Raw genomic sequence first — 20,067 nt, 5'->3', positions numbered from 1 at the left:
TCTCGTTTCGCAGATTCACCGCCACCGTCCGCCTGCTGGTCGGCGGCCAGTTGAACGTGTACATGACTCCGCCCAGAGTTAGCGTAAGTAAAGAGTGAAAATATATTTATTATCAAGGTATTTTTTATTTTTATTACAGAAAAACTAATTGACAGGGTACATAGAAATAACACCTGAGCCCTCAGGAATGGCAACGCATGGGGGGTATCATGGGTGAAACAGTATACTCTGTTATGTGCATGGTACTGCTCATGTCTATAGGCGACGGTTACCACTTTCCATCAGGTGGGCCGTCAGCTTGTTTGCCATTTTAAGTGGCATAAATTTATTTTAAAAATCAATTTTTTGGGTGATTTTCAACAAGGGATAGCTCGGAGAGAAATAGTCATACAGAAAATCTAGAAAAGAAAAGAAAATTGTTGCTCTGGTGTTTAGTTTTTATATTTAAACATTAAAACTTTTTAACGCAGGCAATTCTCAAGTAATTATATATATTCTTTATTGCACTTGTAAGTTACATATAAAATAATGTATTTATAAATATTGTGAGCAAGGCTGGACTTATCTCTGACAGAGATCTCTTCCAGTCAACCCGATACAGTTGGAAAGCATGTCGTTAGCGGGCAGCTGAAGTGCTACAACTATTAATATTTAGTGTACATAAACAAATATACAGTTACGTAATTTAATGAGAAAAATTTTTATGCAAATTTTTGCTCATCCCCTTAAAATGGTCTGTAGACTTCAAACATTTTTTTTTTCCTTTCATCATGCAACCAGATGACTCTTTTAGAAAATTTAATAAGCTTTTAGAAGAGCTCTAAACAATGATTTGATACTGAGTTAAAATAAAAAAAAGTCCATTTTAGGTTTGACAACCAAATTACCATCAGGTGAGCCGTATGCTCGTTTGCTCCCTGTGTTGTATAGATAAAAAAAACCCGGGATCTTAATTCCCAAAGCTCTTTGTACTATCCGCTTCACCATAGATGTCGTCAATGTGTTTCATCTATTCAGGTGGTGATCATCTCCGAGCAGCAAGCTCAGCAACTTCTGAAGAGTGACTCTCAGGCTGGTAAGAGCAAGCAACCGGTCGAGTGTGGAGACATATTGAACAACACCGGCGTTATGGAGTACCAGGCGACGAGCAGGCAGCTCAGCGTGAGCTTCAGGTGAGTTGTGACGTGTGTGGTAGGATTGATGAGTAGTGGTAATTAGTGGTTTGTGAGTAAAGTTGTCGAATTGTAGCCAAGTAGGGTGAATGAGTCTCACCGCTGAGTTGCGGTGAAGGACAAAAGTTGTGAATAATGCTGAGTTGTGGTGCGGTAGGAAAGTTGTGAGTAGTACTGAGTTGTGGTGAGGTAGGAAGTTGTAAGTAGCGCTGGGTTGTGATATGGCAAAAAAGTTGTGAATAGTGCTGAGTTGTGGTGCGGTAGGAAAGTTGTGAGTAATACTGAGTTGTGGTGAGGTAGGAAGTTGTAAGTAGCGTTGGGTTGTGGTATGGCAAGAAAGTTGTGAATAGTGCTGAGTTGTGGTGCAGTAGGAAAGTTGTGAGTAATACTGAGTTGTGGTGAGGTAGGAAGTTGTAAGTAGCGCTGGGTTGTGGTATGGCAAGAAAGTTGTGAATAGTGCTGAGTTATGATAAGGTAGGAATTTGTGTGTAATGCAGAATTGGGGTGTGGTAGGAAAGTTGTGAGTTATGGTGATGTAGAAAATTGTGAGTATTGCTGAGTTTTAGTATGACAAGAAGTTGTGAGTAGTACTGAGATGTCGTTAGACAGAAGATTGCAAATATTGCTGAGTTGTGAGGCAGAGAATTTGTGAGTAAAGGGTCGAGTTGAGTCGAAACGGTTCGCGGTATCTTTCACATATCAACTTGCCTATCTCATCCCAACTCTTAAGTTACTGTGAAATTATAGGACTAAAATGCTAGTGAGTATGAAGGGAGCTTTCTATAGGTAAAACTAAATGTTTTGAAAAAAACATGAGTCGAAAAACAATGAAAATTCAGTTTTATATTACAAACATGGCGGGTCCAGATATTGATAGGTTAGGCTCCACTTTTTCAACCGTTTTCAAATAGAAGAATGTTTGTATATTATTTTCTCAAACATGCTTGAAAATGTGAGCATTATTTCGACAATCTTCTTCGAGATAAATCAAAATTGCTGTACTGGCCAGATACATGCGGGCAGCGGCCGGCAATACTTATATGAAAATCCATATCTGTCGTGTTTTGCGGCCAGATAAATTACTATGTAAACTCATATCTGTCCTGTAATTTAAAAACGGAATGACCTTTTACTTCGAAACATGGCTACCAAGGAGGTAACTAATGAAAGGTTTTATTTAAATTTCGAATTGGCTTACAAATAGAGAGCTGTTTATTGAAAAAAAAAAACAAAGGGACATTATGGCGCGTGAAAAATTATTATTGTTCGTTATTCGACATATATTCGTCCATCAATGCCTCAGTTGCTGGCCGCTGCAGTAATGTACTATTATGTTTGTTACCACATAACGCCGCCAGTTCTAAACCGATTTAGAAAAATATTTTTTACCTGTACTATAGAAATTTTATCGAACTCGGTTCAGCAGTTTTAAGATCAAAATAACCGATTTTGACACAATTGAAGTCTGGTGGTCTACCATGATATGAAATTCCGAAATTTCGGGCTCAATTTCGTGTTTTTGTTCGTACCGAAATCGGCCCAGTAAATGGTGCTTAACATTTCGTTCATCATAAATCCTATCCTAATAGTCCAGAGGAACGATATTTTGACATTTTTAATAATTTTAAACGGCATGTATTATGTAATTTTAACATTAAATTTCTGTTTCGTTCGTCCCCGAAATTTCGGAAAATATTTCATGGTAGGCCCTCTGTTCTTATTGTGGGGCACAAGCTTTAATTATTTTGAGAAGGTTTCTTTGAGAGAAATATAGATACGATATGACTGAGTTGTAATTAATTGTGGGAAATTAATGTTTTTTTTTGTATTTTTTTTTAGAAACATGCAACTTCGCAAAATCAAACGTGCCGAGAAAAAAGGCACCGAGAGCGTGATGGACGAGAAGTTGACGTTGCTGTTCCAGTCGCAGTTCAATGTCGGCGGTGGCGAGCTCGTGTTCCAGGTGAGTGGGCGGGTTGATGGTCCGGAGGTGGCTGGTTCGTGTCCGGCTCGAAGGATCAGACTTTAGTGGAGATCTGTCAATAGTGTTTGTTGATTGAAAGTGGAATGACCGCTCATGCTGTCGGTATACAATGGCAAGGTACCAGTGTGCGATGATACGAGAGAGAACATGCCAAATGTTTTGTAAATTGTGAAAAAAATGGCAAATTTTACGTGTATCTAATTATCCCCCCCCCCCCTTACTGGCTGGAAATATCAAAGTTCCATCAACCAAACCCGTTGACCGTAATATTTCGTGTGGTGCAGGTATGGACACTGTCGCTACCAGTGGTGGTGATCGTGCACGGCAACCAGGAGCCGCACGGCTGGGCCACAGTGACTTGGGACAACGCCTTCAGCCCGTCGGGACGCGTGCCTTTCGCTGTTCCAGACAAGGTACGTACGGGCGCAAACACATGCAAGGTGAGTTCCGGCTATCCGGCTCGAAGGATCAAGTAGAAACTTTACATATGTCGTCTACATGAATTATACTGTTACCCCCTATACGTGGTCATTCCTGAGGACTCGGGTGTTATGCCTTTGTACCCTGTAAATTCACGCCATATCCCACCCTTCAAACCGAAACACAGCCATGCAAACAGAACTGCTTCACGGTAGAAACACGAATGGGACAGAGGTATCCAAGCAAATGACATTTGTACAAAGTTTACCTCTGGCACCAGTTCTCCATGTATATTATATACCCATGGTTTTTTGATGGATTATATTGGAATGGTATCCCCGCCTGCGCTATCGTTATATGCTGGTGGGGCACCAGTGAGGGATGATTGGTGAGGATGAAAAGGCAGGTCAGTTGGCCCATCATGACAAATGCAACGATAAATTAGTTACGATAGTTTCTGGGGGGAACCGTGGAGTACGACCTGATGGTGAAGACAGAATGGTAAACCCGTCTGCGCTATCGGTATATGCTGGCGGGCACCAGTGAAGGGTGACAGGTGAGAATAAAGGCAGGTTTGTTGGCCCATAGTGACCAATTGAACAAGAATTAACCATTAGGGTTTCCAGAGGGAACCGCGTGGAGGTCGATCTTATAGGGTGTATTGCTAGCAATGGAGCTGTTAATCTTATTACTAAAAATTCCTTTCCCCTCGATAACAATGGGTTCTAACCTCCCCATTACTAACAATTCCTTCGCGGGGGGAAAGGGATTCGTTAGTTATGGAGACTGAGAATCCCATTGCTAGCAATATATCCAACCACCTCCTCGCGGTTCCCCCTGGAAACTATCATGGTTAATTCCTGATGAATTCATCATGATGGGCTAACTGGCCTGTTTTCATTCTCATCTATCACCCTTCACTGGAGCTCCGCCAGTGTATCCCGTTAGCGCAGGCGAGGTTACCGTACCATTTTCACACATCAAAAAAAAATCAATTCCTTCACTCAATATATACCTGTATACTCATGGTGTCACGCTCGTGCGTTGTGCAGGTAACGTGGGGTCAGCTGGCCGAGACGCTGCGGATCAAGTTCTATTCGGCCACGTCGGGCGGCGACCTCTCCGAGGACAACCTGCGCTTCCTCGCCGAGAAGATATTCAATAATAAGTGAGTTATATACTTGTTGGTTCGTACATTCAACACTTTGTACCTTACTTATTGTTCGTTCTTTAATTCATTCAGGCTTTAGTTAATATATTTGCGTAAAATATTAGTACATTACCGCAGCGGCCAGCAACTAAGGCATTGATGGACGAACGTGCAAATGTGGGCCAAGGCGTAGCCGAGGCACACACACGTGAGTCCATCAATGCCCAATTGTGATCAAGGCTTATATAGTATACGCCATAATGTTCCTTTGTTTTTTTCTTTTTTCAATAAACAGCTTTCTATTTGTAAGCCAGTTCGAAATTTAAATAAAACCTTTTATTAGTTACCTCCTTAGTAGCCATGTTTCTAAGTAAAAGGTCACTCCATTTTTAAATTACAGGATAGATATGAGTTTACATAGTAATTTATCTGGCCGCAAAAAACACAAGAGATATGGATTTTCATACAACTTTTGCCGGCCGCCGTCCGCACGTATCTGGCCAGTACGGCAATTTTGATTTATCTCGAAGAAGATTGTCAAAATAATGCTCACATTTCCAAGCATGTTTGAGAAAAAGTGATTTTCGTGCCAACAGGATAAATCTACCGCTGAGCACCCACGAACTGAACGCGCTGCCCGTGAGCTGGACGCAGTTCTGCAAGGACGCGCTCTCGGACCGCAACTTCACGTTCTGGGAATGGTTCTACATGGTCGTGAAGGTGACCCGCGAGTATCTGAGGACTCTGTGGTGTGACCGGTGAGTGGTCTGCTGGTTTTTTTTTATATATGGATGTCTAGTCTTATATATAAAATTCTCGTGTCGCGGTGTTTGTTACCGAACTCCTCCGAAACGGCTTTACCGATTTTTATGAAATTTTGTGTGCATATTGGGTAGGTATGAAAATCGGCCAACATATATTTTTCATAACCCTCAATAATATGGGTTACCCACCCCTAAATATTTTTTTGATTTTTTTTTATTTTTATTTTATTATGATTTAGCATTGAAACATACATACAGATTTAAATTTTCACGCTTTTACAATCAACCCCTGTTGTTTAATCGCGATCTTTATATTCCGCAATAGGGTTGCAAGATGACAATCGAATATAATAATTGTAGTACGATATATTTTCATGTATAGTTCTAGAAATAATGTATATGGTAAAACAACGTTTGTCGAGTCAGCTATATATATATATATATATATATATATATATATATATATATATATATATATATATATATATATATATATATATAAAAGAATGATGGAGTACTAATATAGGAATAGGCGGTGGGATTTAACAAAGTTTTTAAAAATAACCAGAGATTAAGCACACCGTGTAGAGATAGGCTAGTTACACGATACAGTTAAGCCGTCAAGGCGCTATAAGAAAACAAATAAACAAACTCACTTTCACATTTATATTAGTAAGGATTATATTTCTATTTATATATATATATATAATACTTGCAGTTTAATAATGGGTTTCATCCAGAAGAAGCAAGCGGAGGATATGCTCTCGAAGTGTCCCCCGGGAACGTTCCTGCTACGTTTCTCGGACTCGGAGCTAGGTGGCATCACCATCGCCTGGGTTGGAGGTAAGATTCAATGTTATTGAACTTAAATTAAATTAAACTAAATCTTTATTGTTAATTTTAATTTATTTTTTATTAGTGATCCAGCCCGGCTTCGCATATCGTAAATTAGTATTTTATATTAGCTTCGATAAATACCAGAGGGAGACTTTGTACAAAAGTCGATTGCTTGGCCACCTCTGTTCCATTCGTGTTTCTACCTTGAAGCAGTTATGTTTGCATGGCTGTGTTTCGGTTTGAAGGGTGGGATATGGATTGAATTTACAGGGTACAGAGGAATAACACCTGAGTCCTCAGAAATGGCAACGCATGGGGGGTATCATGAGGGAAACAGTATACTTTGTTATATCCACGGTACTGCTCATGTCTATAGGCCACTGAGGTGGCAAACAAGCATACGGCCCACCTAATGGTAAGCGGTTATGGTAGTTAGTTACAATATATATAAATATTGGTATATGTTACTGATCTTGGCGAGGCCCACCAGGAGAAAGAAGTGTTAGAAAGCAAAGAAAGAGATGGGCAGATGACATAATAAAGACAGCAGGAAAAAACTGGACAAATATTTTGCTACAGATAAGTGGAAAAAGAGGGCGGACTTTTAGTTTTGGGGACCACTAAAGTGGAGAAAAAGCTATAATAATAATATTTTAATAATTCCTAATTATTAGTGTGTATATATTTTTTTATACAACTTAGAATAGCAAACAAGCTGACGGCCCACCTGATGGAAAGTGGTAATCGTCGCCTATAGACATGAGCTGTACCGTGGACATAACAGAGTATACTGTTTCCCTCATGATACCCCCCATGCGTTGCCATTTCTGAGGACTCAGGTGTTATTCCTCTGTACCCAGTAAATTCACGCCATATCCCACCCTTCAAACCGAAACAGAGCCATGCAAACACTACTGCTTCACGGTTGAAACACGAATGAGACAGAGGTACCCAAGCAATCGACTTTTATACGAAGCCTCCCTCTGGTATATATATGTTTTATTTTAATATCACATCTGGAATCTAATAGCTTCCATCTAAATATTATATTTACACTGTACATTAGCTAATTACAGATTCCCAATTTGTATACCAAACAATATTATGCTTATTTTTTGGAAGGTAGATTAAATTAAACAGAAAATAAAATATAAAAACAAAATCTATGGAGATGCTTATTTGAAACGTCGCATCACATATCATATGAGCCGTTAACTGCCCACTGCTGTACAAAGGCATTTTCCATAAAGGAAGGATTTGCCGACAGTTACCACACTTGGCGAACGGGTTGGTAACCGCAGTTGGGCTTTAGTGATGCTTTATAAGGGACGTTGCTGCCCAATCCTCAACTATTAAGTTCCCTTAGTCTCCTCTTACCCGTTCTATGCCAGGACCACACGGCACAGAAAAGTATATAGATAAATAATTCCTTTATATAAACAAATAGGTAAAGATTTATCAGCACTAATATAAAGTGATTGAAAAAATGGGGTGATTTCTGTAAGCATATATTTGGAAATTCGTTTCCCGTTTCCTACAAGACAAGCTTAGCCTTTTTTTTTACGTCAGGAAAAATGCATCATGCAGACCCACACAGTTTAGGGCCCGTGTGGGTACTGCCGGACTCCTACCGGCTAAATAACCTGACGATATACCTCCCAGCTCACAAGGACAATGCCGAGGGATCCCTTTTGAAATCGACCTCGACACTGACTCGAGCCTCAATGAAGGGTAACTCCACCTCGGGGCGTGAAGGATATATGCAACACGCCCCCACACGGTCCTCATTCCCCCCTGGTGAGCTTCGGATGGCCCTAATCATCCTCCTCCCCGAGGACCCGATAAGACAAGCTCAGCCTAGTGTAGGAAATAATGTTAAACTTCCTACTTATACCAACATACTTTGAGAATAAATATTTTTTTTTTAATAAAAATTTGTCTGTCTGTGTGCAGACAACAACGGCGAGGTGTTCAGCCTGCAACCGTTCACTGCGCGCGACTTGGCGCTGCGCTCGCTGGCAGACCGCGTCCTAGACCTGCCGCAGCTGCAATTCCTCTATCCCAATATTGCTAAGGATGATGTCTTCTCCAAGTACTACACTAAGCCTGGTAAGTATTGTATTTCTTCTGTTTATTGGTGAAATGGCATGGTAGTCCCGCCTGAGCTATCGATATACGCTGGAGTGGCACCAGTGAGGAATGATAGATGAGGATGAAAACAGATCAGTTGGCTAATAGTGCCGAATTAGACAAGAATTGATAACGATGGTTTCCAGGAGGTACTGCGGAGAGGTCAACCTGATATGGTGTATTGCTAGCAATCAGAGTATTAGACCCAATTACTAATAATCTCTTATTAAATGTCCAAATGGTCCAGATTTTATCCATCTTCAAAAAAAAAAGATAAGATTCTTAATTCGGTTGTATTTTTTTTATAAATTTGTCATCTCAAAACTCATTCATTTTTAAAGTGGGTAACCTTGTTTCTGCCATCAATGTCCAGACGAATTCAATATGTTCATATATATATATATCAGAGTGATACCGATTATTATAACTATTACCTATGCCAAGTGGTAACCGTGTGATGGTGTTCACAGAGGACCAAGTACTGAAGAACGGGTACGTGAAGCCGGTGCTTGTGACGACCCTCCCGCCGTACATGGCCTCGCCAGCGTACGCGCACTCGCCCGACTCGCACCGCAACACGCCCAGCGTGCAGAGCAGGTAAAGATGTCATATTGTTTCTCCAATCCGGCCTCACCCTCCGCCCTAGAGGCTTGCCGTCTTACCACAAAACAATTAAGCTTGCAATAGACGATTATATAATACATGTTTAAATGTTTTACTAACATTTCATCATATCATCATCATATCAGCCTTTAACTGTCCGCTGCTGAACATAAGCCTCCCCTTGGGGGGTTTTGCCAGTAGTTGCCACGCTTGACAGGCGGACTGGCAATCGCAGTTAGGCTTGAGAGATGTTTAAAGAGGGACGTTGCTGCCTATCCTTTGCCCTCCCTTAGTCATCTCACGACATCCACAAGAAAGAAAGGGGTGGCTATTCTATGCTGGGATTTCACGGTAATATATTAATATTTATTTATGTCTAAATGGTGAGTCTTAATAAAAAATAAATGGTATTTAAAATAATACAATTTGTTATTATTTTAATTTACTTACACTTAATTTGGCATAAAAACATATTAATAAACATTATTACATTGACCAAACAATATTTAATCACATAGACAGAGTTATTTTTAAACTTAGTTTAGATACACAGTGTTTTAAATTATTGCAGTCGTAAGATTATATTGCATCGACTGAACAATGTTTAACTACTTAGAGTTTTGCTAAACTATGTTTAAATAGACAATCTTTTGTGGTAAGACGGTTAGGGAACGTCTTTTAGTTGCGTTAACATTACGTAAGGAAGGCACGGTCTGGTAAAGCTCTCTGATCTATCACTATTAGGTGGAATGGAGGATCAAGATCTCGCCTCTTATTATTAATTTTTTTGTACTATTCACTGAACTGCAATGAAGTAATTGTATATGACTGGTCATGGCTGGAAAGAAGCCATATAGTATATTTAAAAAAAGAAAAAGAATGATTTGAATTTTTGCATATCATTCTTGTATCTCTGTGTGTAATGTCTTATAACTATAATTTTGTTATGTAAATAAATATAAAAAACACTAGTGGAACTATAAAAGTGGTATCATTTTGGAGTACGTCGTCTAATGACTTCATTAATAATATAAACATTTATATTTTATTTTACTTTAATAGGGAAACATACAGTACCTATAATACCTACAACACTTACCATCAGGTGAGCCGCATGCTCGTTTGCCCCCTGTGTTGTAAAAAAAAAAACATATAAATAATAAATACAGCTATCACATATATTGAAGTTTCCACAATAAAGGAACGCATCAAATAATAGCGCCAGTATTTCCGAACCGATACGACATCATAACCTTCAAGAAAAGAGTATATTCCTTTTTAAAAGGCCGGCAGTACAACTGCAATGCCGCTGGTGTCGTGGGTGATCATGGGCGGCGGTAGTCATTTACCAGCAGGTGAGCCGCATTAAAAAAAAAAACGAGAGGAAATGATTAATATGAGAAAATAGAATATAAAAAATATATATATATATGTTATATTTCTTCAGTGCAGTTCAGTGAATAGTGTGAAGTAATAAATTTATTTATCAACTGATTTCAGAACGAACAAAGTCGTCGTTTATAAACCGATTTGGAAATTTCTTTTTTTTTATCTAAAAGGGTATATATTTTTTTTATGGGTGATAATGAAATAGTAACCCCACCCGCGCTATCGGTATACACCGGTGGGACACCAGTGAAGGACGATAGGCGAGGATGAAGCAGGTCAGTTAGCCCATCGTGACGAATACAACGAGAATCGTTCACGTTGGTTTCCAGGGGGAACCACGCGGAGGTTGACCTGATAGGACATATTGCTAGCAAAGGGGCTGTCAAACTCCGTTGTTAACAATCCCTTCCCCCCAAAAGGGTATATTTACAAATTGATCCTATAGAGATTCTATCAAAATCGATTTAGTTATTCTGTTTTTAAATAAAAAAAACCAGTTATTTTTTGCTATAGTTGAAGTGTGTTTCTCTTTTTTGTAAAATTTTGTGGAATCGACATATTTCAGTCATGTTTTTATAAGTATTGTTTTTGTTGTTGCTTTTTTTTTATTTCTTTTTTTTTTCCCCTTCTAGGTACATGATCGATTTTTAGTTTTAAGCGGTGACAAACATCGACGTCTCTATTTTAATTTAATATAGTTTTTATATTTTCTTTTTAAGTTATTAATGGTCACATCCGATTTTTTTTTTTTCTATATAGTATTATTATCTCACGTAGTACACGTGCCTTTATTGTTGTGCTTCCGTTCGCTTGTGTTTTAAATTTTTTTTTTAAATTAGGTTTTTTTTTAGAAAATATATTTTATACTCTACAATTAAGATATCGTTTAGGATTGTTAAAAATAGACTGTTTTTCAACGAACAAATCTTTAGAAAGGCGGCTGATTATAATGAGACTTATTTTCTTGACGTTTAAGAGTGTTATAAAAAAAAATAAACGAATGATTGTTGCAAATGGACATATTCTCTTTGGTAATTTAAAAAGAGATAGCAATCGATGGTGCTTTTCTAATTTTAAAATGTTTAATGAAAATAAATTTTAACTACTTTATTAAATGATAAACTTTATTGCCTTAAACAAAGCCAGTGGTACAATATGACTGGGACCCCCCACGCTAGGCGAAGCCTGTCTCGTGTCTACTTAATTATAGCTTAATCCCTTTATGTAAAAGGGTTTGCTGGAAGAGAACTCTATCAGAGTTAAGCTCGCCTTTGTACTTTTGTTTACCTCTGTCATAATTTTTATAACTAATGTGTACAATCAAGTATTAAATAAAATAAATAAAAAATTAAAAAATAAAAAACAAATCGAACCTGTCATAAATCTATTATAGGTATTGAACTGTAAATATCTTTCTTTAACGCTAAATTCTCAATTTGAAAGCGACAAAACAGTGTAATAATGTAATGAAAGTCGTTAAAATCAATAAAATAAAGTCGCCACAAACTAAAGTTTCATCCCAACCATCTGGACGAGTGGCGGTCCTCCACCGTGCGTTTTTCAAGGCACTCTTTCCCACGCACAACCACTCTTTGGAATCGAGTTCCAGCAGCAGTATTTCCGAATCGATACGACAACATAACCTTCAAGAAGAGAGCATATTCCTTTTTAAAAGGCCGGCAGCGCACCTGCAATGCCGTAGGTGTTGTGGGTGACCATGGGCGACGGTAGTCACTTACCATCAGGTGAGCAGCATACTCGTTTGTAAAAAAAAAAAAAAATATTTAACATTATTTTAGTTTGCTCTCAAATTAGTTAAATATAATTAATGAAAACACAGTTTTTTTTTTTTTTTTTTTTTTTTTTTTTTTTTTTTTTTTTTTTTTTTTTTTTTTTATGCAACTTAGAATGACAAACAAGCTGACGGCCCACCTGATGGAAAGTGGTAACCGTCGCCTATAGACATGAGCAGTACCATGGACATAGCAGACTATACTGTTTCACCCATGATACCCCCCATGGGTTGCCATTCCTGAGGACTCAGGTGTTATTCCTCTGTACCCTGTAAATTCACGCCATATCCCACCCTTCAAACCGAAACACAGTCATGCAAACACAACTGCTTCACGGTTGAAACACGAATGGGACAGAGGTGCCCAAGCAATCGACTTTTGTACAAAGTCTCCCTCTGGTAGTTTCCTATGAAATCAAATTATTTCTGTCAATACCTTATACGACATGGTAATTTTTAAAGAGCATACTAGAAAGAAAAATAGAGGGCAAAAGAGATAGGGGAAGACCGAGGAATAACTACATGGGACAGATAAAAGAAACACTAGGTGTCATGTCGTATAGAGAGATAAAGGATATGGCCTGGGATAGAGCTGGCTGAATGCATGAATTAGTTGCACCGACAAGAGAAAACTCTTAAATGAGAAAAGAGAGTTACTAATTTAATTATACCAATATTAACCAAATGGTTTTTATTATCTTTGAATGATTTCCATATTGTGTACATTGGATATATTAATAAAAAAAAAAATACAATTTGACAATATTGGTCCCCCATACTAATGAAATTATTTCAACCTCATTTTATATTATGCCCTTTGCTTATGCATCGAGTCCATTGTTATTAAAAAAAAAAAAACAAAACAAAGATGGCCAATCGGAGATCAAAAAATGACATTGGATATAGAGTGCGCTCAAATTTTAAATTTTACTCTCATTTCTAACTAATCCGGTGATATTTGCAGACGAACGTGCCGAAGTTTTTTTTTTAAAATGTGTTTTTTTTTTTGAAAAATAATGTTTTTGAAAAAAAGGGTATTATTTCTACAGTAAATACGAGTAATGTCATATTATGTCTCATTGTAGCGTTCTGTTTGTTTTGATTTTAAATCCCTAAATTTTTTTTTGATGGGTGAAAATGATATGGTAACCCCGCCTGCGCTAACGGGATACGCTGGCGGAGCACCAGTGAAGGGTGATAGATGAGAATGAAAACAGGCCAGTTAGCCCATCATGATGAATTCATCAGGAATTAACCATGATAGTTTCCAGGGGGAACCGCGAGGAGATCGACCTGGTTCGGTATATTGCTAGCAATGTGATTCTCAGTCTCCATTACTAACAATCCCTTCCCCCCAAATTCCTACATTGTTTGTTGTAATTTTTGTTTGAGTATGTATGTGAACGTAGGATTGTTTATATACGTTTGTCATTATTTCTTCTAGCTGCGGACCAACCATACTGCAACTGTAAGCTACAGGAATATCATTAGAAAGTCAATTCGTAATTTTAAGCTCATTTCGATTCACAATGACTAAAGTGCATGTTGACGTTAGAATTGATTCTTTATATATATATTTATTTATTTTATTATATATATATATATATATATATATATATATATATATATATATATATATATATATATATATATATATATATATATATATATATATATATATATAAATTCTTTAACCCCACTATCGAATTCATCATCTTCCTACCTTTATCCCAATTAATTTATTAGTTTATTACTATATTAAAAAACGTAGCTCCATAGACTTAATTTTTTTTTTTAGTGTTCCCATAGATCAAGAATATGTTTATAAAGGGAAGTATTTTTATTTTTTAATTTTGTAATATTGTTGTCTTTTTTTATGCAAAATTAATACTGTATTGTGTATATTGCAAAATGGGTACATTTTATCTTATACATTTATTTATATTTTTATTGAAAACAAGAATGTCAATGGGATACATTTTTTCATCAATTTTTTTTATTTAGGTTTTTTTTTAATTAAGATAATGCCCTCTATACATTCTATTTTTTTATTTTTCCATTTTTTTTATTTACAAATGTGTTAATAGTGTTGTGATGTTATTATACCGATAATGGTTATTTTACATTTAAATTGGAAAAAAAAGAATCATCGTGCACTTCAGTTTATTGTATAATTTACATGTTGTGAACTATGTAAGTTAAAATTCGCTGTCGTCTAAATGGAATTAGTAATACCTAGTATACAATGGCGTCTTGTCTCAAATGTGGTTCTACTAAATTTAGGGAGGACATTTGGAGACAATGACATTTAAAAATGGGTATTATGATACCGATTTTGAAATGTCATTTTCAAAATGTACCTCTAAATTTAGTTTGAGAGACATTCTAGAATCGGTCCTTAAAATGTTTTTTAAAAGAATTTCCAAGGTAAAGGAAAGATTTACAACGAATATAATGACAAAACATACTAACTATATAATACATGTAACTATATATCAAATTTTAACTTCTACATCCGATATCTGGATGTTCACTTAACTGGATTGTTGGGGTGTGTACTAAATTTTACAGTTTTTATATAATATAGTAGTCTGTGTTGATAAAATAATATTATTCGTGCCCCATTATAATAAATAGTTTATTAATTTTAGTCATGTTTAGACATGTCAGTGAAACTTTTTATACCTCTCCACTAAGGGTGGGTAGTATAATGCAATACCTATATATTGTAGTTACAATATCTATATATCCTCATCATCGTATCAGCCTTTAACTGTCCACTGCTGGACACTGGGTATGGGGAGGCCCACATCCCTTTCAGACCTGAACGATACGGGCGTGAGTTGTAACTTTAAAAAATTCCAAAACCAAGCTGAAATAACATGATAGTGAGATTCTAAACCGGCCAATAAGAAATCATTTTAGCGGTTAGGTGGTGCAGTAGTCTCGTGCGTGCCGGCAAGATGGCTTGCCTCCAAAACATGAAAATATATTTAATCTGAAAGAAAAGAAATCTTGGGTCTGAAAGGGTTAAGTGAGTTTTACCAGTAGGTGTTACCTTTGGTAGGCGGATTGGCAACTGTGGTTTTTTAATGAGTGATAATGGAATGGTAACCCCGCCTGTGCTATCGGTATACGCTGGCGGGGCATTAGTGAGGGATGATAGGTGAGAATGAAGCAAATCAGTTAGCCCATTATGACGATTTTAACAAGAATTTGCCGCGATGGTTTCCAGGGGGATCCACGTGGAGGTCGACCTGATAGGGTATATTGTCAGCAATGGGGCTGTCAAACCTCATTACTAACAATCCCTTTCCCGCCGGCAACCGTGGTTTTTTTAATGGGTGATAACGATATGGTAACCCCGTCTGCGCTATCGGTATACACTGGCGGGGCACCAGTGATAGATGACTGATGACTGATGAAAGCAGGTCAGTTAGCCCATCCTGACGAATTCAACTAGAATTAGCCACGATGGTTTCCAGGGGGAACAGCGTAGAGGTCGACCTGACAGGATATATTGTTAGTAATGGGGATATTTGACCCCTTTACTAACAATCCCTTTTCCCCTGGCAACCGTGGTTTTAGAGATGTTTCAAAGGACGCTTCTGCTTATCCCTCGCCCTCCCTTAGTCGCCTCTTACGACACCCACGGGAAAGGAAGGGGTGGTCTAATCTATGCCAAGATCATATGAGGTTAAACGTATATATTATTCAATATGTAACAAGAAGAAGAACCTGCTCATAATGTATATATATCCGACCAGTATGGGCGATATCGATATAGGTGGTCACCAATGTTCTAAAGAACTCGATACATATATATCGGATGCTATTCATCTCTACTCTCCTCTATAAACGTCTAATAAATTGTTATTGTTCGCCGTCAATATTATAGAAATATCTTGTCGTTTTCGATCTATGTTTTCTTTTGTTTAAGAGAAATGAACAGTTTCATTAATAGAACGCTTTTTAATGTAAGAATGTTTTAAAATTATTTTAATTTCAATACACTTTATTGGAAATTTTGACGCATACGATGGCGGGACACCAGTGAGGGGTGATAGGTGAGAATGAAAGCAGAGGGCTTACGATGAAATGTTTTCCGAAATTTCGGGTCCGAACAAAACACAAATTTGATGTTAAAATTACATGATACATACCGTTTAAAAATATTAAAAATGCTAAAGTATCGTTCCTTTAGACTTTTATGGTAGGATTTATGACATACGAAATGTTAAGCTCTATTTACTGGCTCGATTTCGGTATGAACAAAAACACGAAATTGAGTCCGAAAATTCGGAATTTCAATTCATGGTAGACCCCCCGGTCAGTTAGCTCATCGTAATTAATACACGTGGAATTCAGCACGATGGTTTTCAGTGGGGCCACGTGGAGGCCTGACAAGGTGTATTGTTTACAATGAGGCTGGTATTCACTATTAGTAACAACCCCAGACTTGGTCAGATATAATATAACATTATGTAACAATTAATTGGATAACAGACTTAACATATTCGTTATTGGACCAGTATTTAGATATTGTAAATGAAATATATAGATGCAATATCTATATATCAATATATATAATATCAATATATATTACCCACCCCTATAAATAATATATGTAATTAAAATCAAAAGCGTGCACCTGTCTAATTTCGAAAATGGCTGAATTTTCTCACAGGCAAAGTGTAGAAGGGCAATGATTTATCACTTGTATCTATAAACCATCTATATTCCTGGAAAATAATTTACTTTCATAAATACGTGCCAAAAGCACACGGTTCTTAATGATCGGTGTCGGTGTTTACATGTTTATTTAAAATACATGTGAACGGATTGTGATGTAACATTACATTTTACATAACAATCATTACCTGTTACACTAACCGTTTGAATGCCGACGGGCGCCATTGCGCTCGTGCGTATTGTAACTAAAAGTGCCACGAGCGCCATGGTGCTCGTGAAATCAGTTGCTGTTTAGCTCGCTGTAGAAAAATTATTAAAATTGGATAATTTTTAGAGGAGATTTAGTTTTTTTTTTAGGTACAAGGGTAAATGACATCAACACGCCAAAGGTTTCTTTGGCATTTTTAAGTAGATATGAGTAAAAATCATTGGCACCTAAATGAATTAAAAGGCATGTGAACGGAATGTAATGTAACATTACATGTTATGTTATATACAAATGAGTACGTGCAGTAAATACTCACACTCATGCAATTGTGTTGTCACAGAATTATCAGTATTATTGGTTAAAGAAACTTTTTGCATTTATTTTTATATTACATTATATATAAGAGAATAATTAGTAATTGTAATGCAAAATTTTAAATTAAAAAAAAATTGCTACAACTTTATTATTACATGGCAAATTTAAAATGATATAATTAAACGGTCATTTAAAAAGTGATTCGAGTGTGAAAAAGTGTGTTAATCGTTTGATATATTACTTTGGTAAATATCTTTTTTTTTAAATACATATAACGCCTTAATGGCTTAACCCATCACTATGTAATTTACTATACATGTACTATATTGAGTGTAAGGGACAGATTGGTAGAACCTGAAATAGTGGATTCAGACCATAATTCTGAAATGAAAACCAGTGGAAATTCTTTACTAAAATTTTTTTTTTTTTTTTTTATTTAAATATCGTAATCTATAATACTATGTTATAACATAAAGAAATAATAATATTTTATAGTGAAATACTATAAAAAAAATAGTAATACAATATTTGTATTAAAATTTTACCGCGACGCGAGGAGTCAGCTGTGTAAGGTCAACGCTACAAGCGTACAAAAGCTACCTATGAAGAAGCGCCATTAAGCGCGTTGTAGGTATCGCGCGTCGTGTGGATCGTAAGATTTTAAATACATTGCGCGGAGTTAAAACTAAGAAACATTAATTATATGGCTGCGGTGCATTTCCGGTGTAGAAATAATATGTCATCTGATTCAGACCTTTCATCTGAATCGGCTGTTTTTGTTTTGGCCCAATCTGTCCCTTACATACTGTATAATCTAGCAGATTTGTTAAAAGAATTAAAGGCCAAAAGTTACGTAATTCGAGCTACATACGTATTGCTAGTATGTTGTGAGTGTAGTGTGTTAATTAAATATTAATTTTTCAAATAATAAAATGTCTTCATTATTAAAATTAAATTAAATACGAGCACATTCGTATTTATCATACGGATATTAAATAGACAAGTATACTTCAATTTTAGATATAAAATTGAAATATTTATTATACTACCAGAGGGAGACTTTGTACAAAAGTCGTTTGCTTGGCCACCTCTGTCCCATTCGTGTTTCAACCGGGAAGCAGCTGTTTGCATGGCTGTTTCGGTTTGAAGGGTGGGATATAACAGTGAATTTACAGGGTATAGAGGAATAACACCTGAGTCCTCAGGAATGGCAACACATGGGGAGTATTATGGGTAAAACAGTATACTCTGTTATGTGCATAGTACTGCTCATGTCTATAGGCGACGGTTATTACTTTCCTTCAAGTAAGCCGTCAACTTGTTTGCCATTTAAAGTTAAATAAAAAAAAAAAAACTTAATGAAAACCATGATTCGTAATAAGATTTTGCGTGACGCGAAGACTTTTACTTGAATGTTAGGAACTCTATGACGTAATTATAATAAAAAAATCCTAATTCCAAAAAGTTCTATAGTAAGTCTTTATAAGAAGTTAACTTTGTCAAATTGTAAAAAAGAAGTTTGGATTTTAGTTTAAACTGTTATCAAAAATTTGCCCTATCACGAATCCGTTCCATTAAATTACTGGGAGAATTGTCTATGAAAAATGTAAATAAAATGTTAAACATAATGACAATTAACGGATGAACTTATTCAAAAAGTAATTTCATGGTACGAAGGGGCTGATGTACTTGAGAAAGATAAATATCCTTAAAAAATAATTAGTTATATTTGTAAAACAATCCTGCTCAATCGTTTTAAAAATATGAATATTTATTCTGATTAAATATGTATCAATATACACTGAATAAACCGAAATAATATGGTCTCTTATGTACCATACAATCAAAATGAGACTGCATAGTCCTTTTTTTTCTATTTTATGCAATGTTAACAGAAATTATGCAAAATAGTATAATTCTGTAAAAAAAGGTGTTAATGAGATGTTTTATAAAATGCAATTGTCTATTTTTATGCGGTCGATCTATTTCCGTCTCAAAAATGGTTTCATCTTCAACATATTCATATGTTTTTATAGTAAAAATAGTGATTAAAAAAATGTAAATTGTAGCAAAAATGTAGTTTCGAAAAATAAATTGATCCAGGGTCGCAACGAATTTAAAAAATCCTATTAAACTATTTATATATATTGTCTATCGAGCAAGTCACAAAGTGATTTAGGACATAACAATACACGTAACGTGTAAAAAAAAGTATTTGTCAAAATATGTCACAAAATTCTTTTGTATAACTATTTTTATGCATTTTTACGATAATGAAAACAAAAAAAAATTAATATTGGCAATGTTACATCATATAATGGTATCATTGTGAAGTGTAATATTTGTGTAATATAAATAACTCAATAGCGATATTGAGATTGCACGGGCTTGAGTAATGCCATGTCGATATCATGCGATATGACATGCAATTATGAAGACAAAAGTGGCAATATTACATTGATATATTACTATCATTGTAAAATATAATATTCGTGTAAGTTTGAAGATACTGATATAGTACGTATTTTGAGGAACATCACGTCAATAGAATGGTGTGATATATGATTAAATGCGATAACGATTATGAAGATAGATATGACAATGTTACATT

The 20,067-nt window shown here is 36.2% G+C and overlaps 1 protein-coding gene across 4 annotated transcripts in view; it reads left to right on the top strand.

Moving 5' to 3' along the window:
* The window catches only part of LOC113513772 (signal transducer and activator of transcription 5B), a 50,165-nt gene that overhangs the window by 16,704 nt on the left and 13,394 nt on the right, over positions 1–20,067 (top strand). For 3 of the 4 annotated variants that reach the window (XM_052892083.1, XM_052892085.1, XM_052892084.1), the window contains exons 12-20: positions 14–83; positions 1,018–1,172; positions 3,012–3,135; positions 3,441–3,569; positions 4,629–4,744; positions 5,323–5,484; positions 6,209–6,333; positions 8,281–8,436; positions 8,928–9,054. In XM_052892083.1, the coding sequence (XP_052748043.1) occupies positions 14–83; positions 1,018–1,172; positions 3,012–3,135; positions 3,441–3,569; positions 4,629–4,744; positions 5,323–5,484; positions 6,209–6,333; positions 8,281–8,436; positions 8,928–9,054 (1,164 nt within the window). Of the gene's footprint in view, positions 1–13; positions 84–1,017; positions 1,173–3,011; positions 3,136–3,440; positions 3,570–4,628; positions 4,745–5,322; positions 5,485–6,208; positions 6,334–8,280; positions 8,437–8,927; positions 9,055–11,081; positions 12,275–20,067 lie in introns of those variants that run through there. The other variant, XM_052892086.1, reaches the window with a different exon arrangement.

The sequence above is a fragment of the Galleria mellonella genome, unplaced genomic scaffold (genome assembly GCF_026898425.1).
Source record: "Galleria mellonella isolate WM207_F2 unplaced genomic scaffold, CSIRO_AGI_GalMel_v1 utg150, whole genome shotgun sequence".
NCBI classification, from domain to species: Eukaryota; Metazoa; Arthropoda; class Insecta; order Lepidoptera; family Pyralidae; genus Galleria; species Galleria mellonella.
The sequence above is the reverse complement of the archived record's forward strand: the minus strand, read 5'-3'. Positions and strand labels throughout refer to the sequence as shown.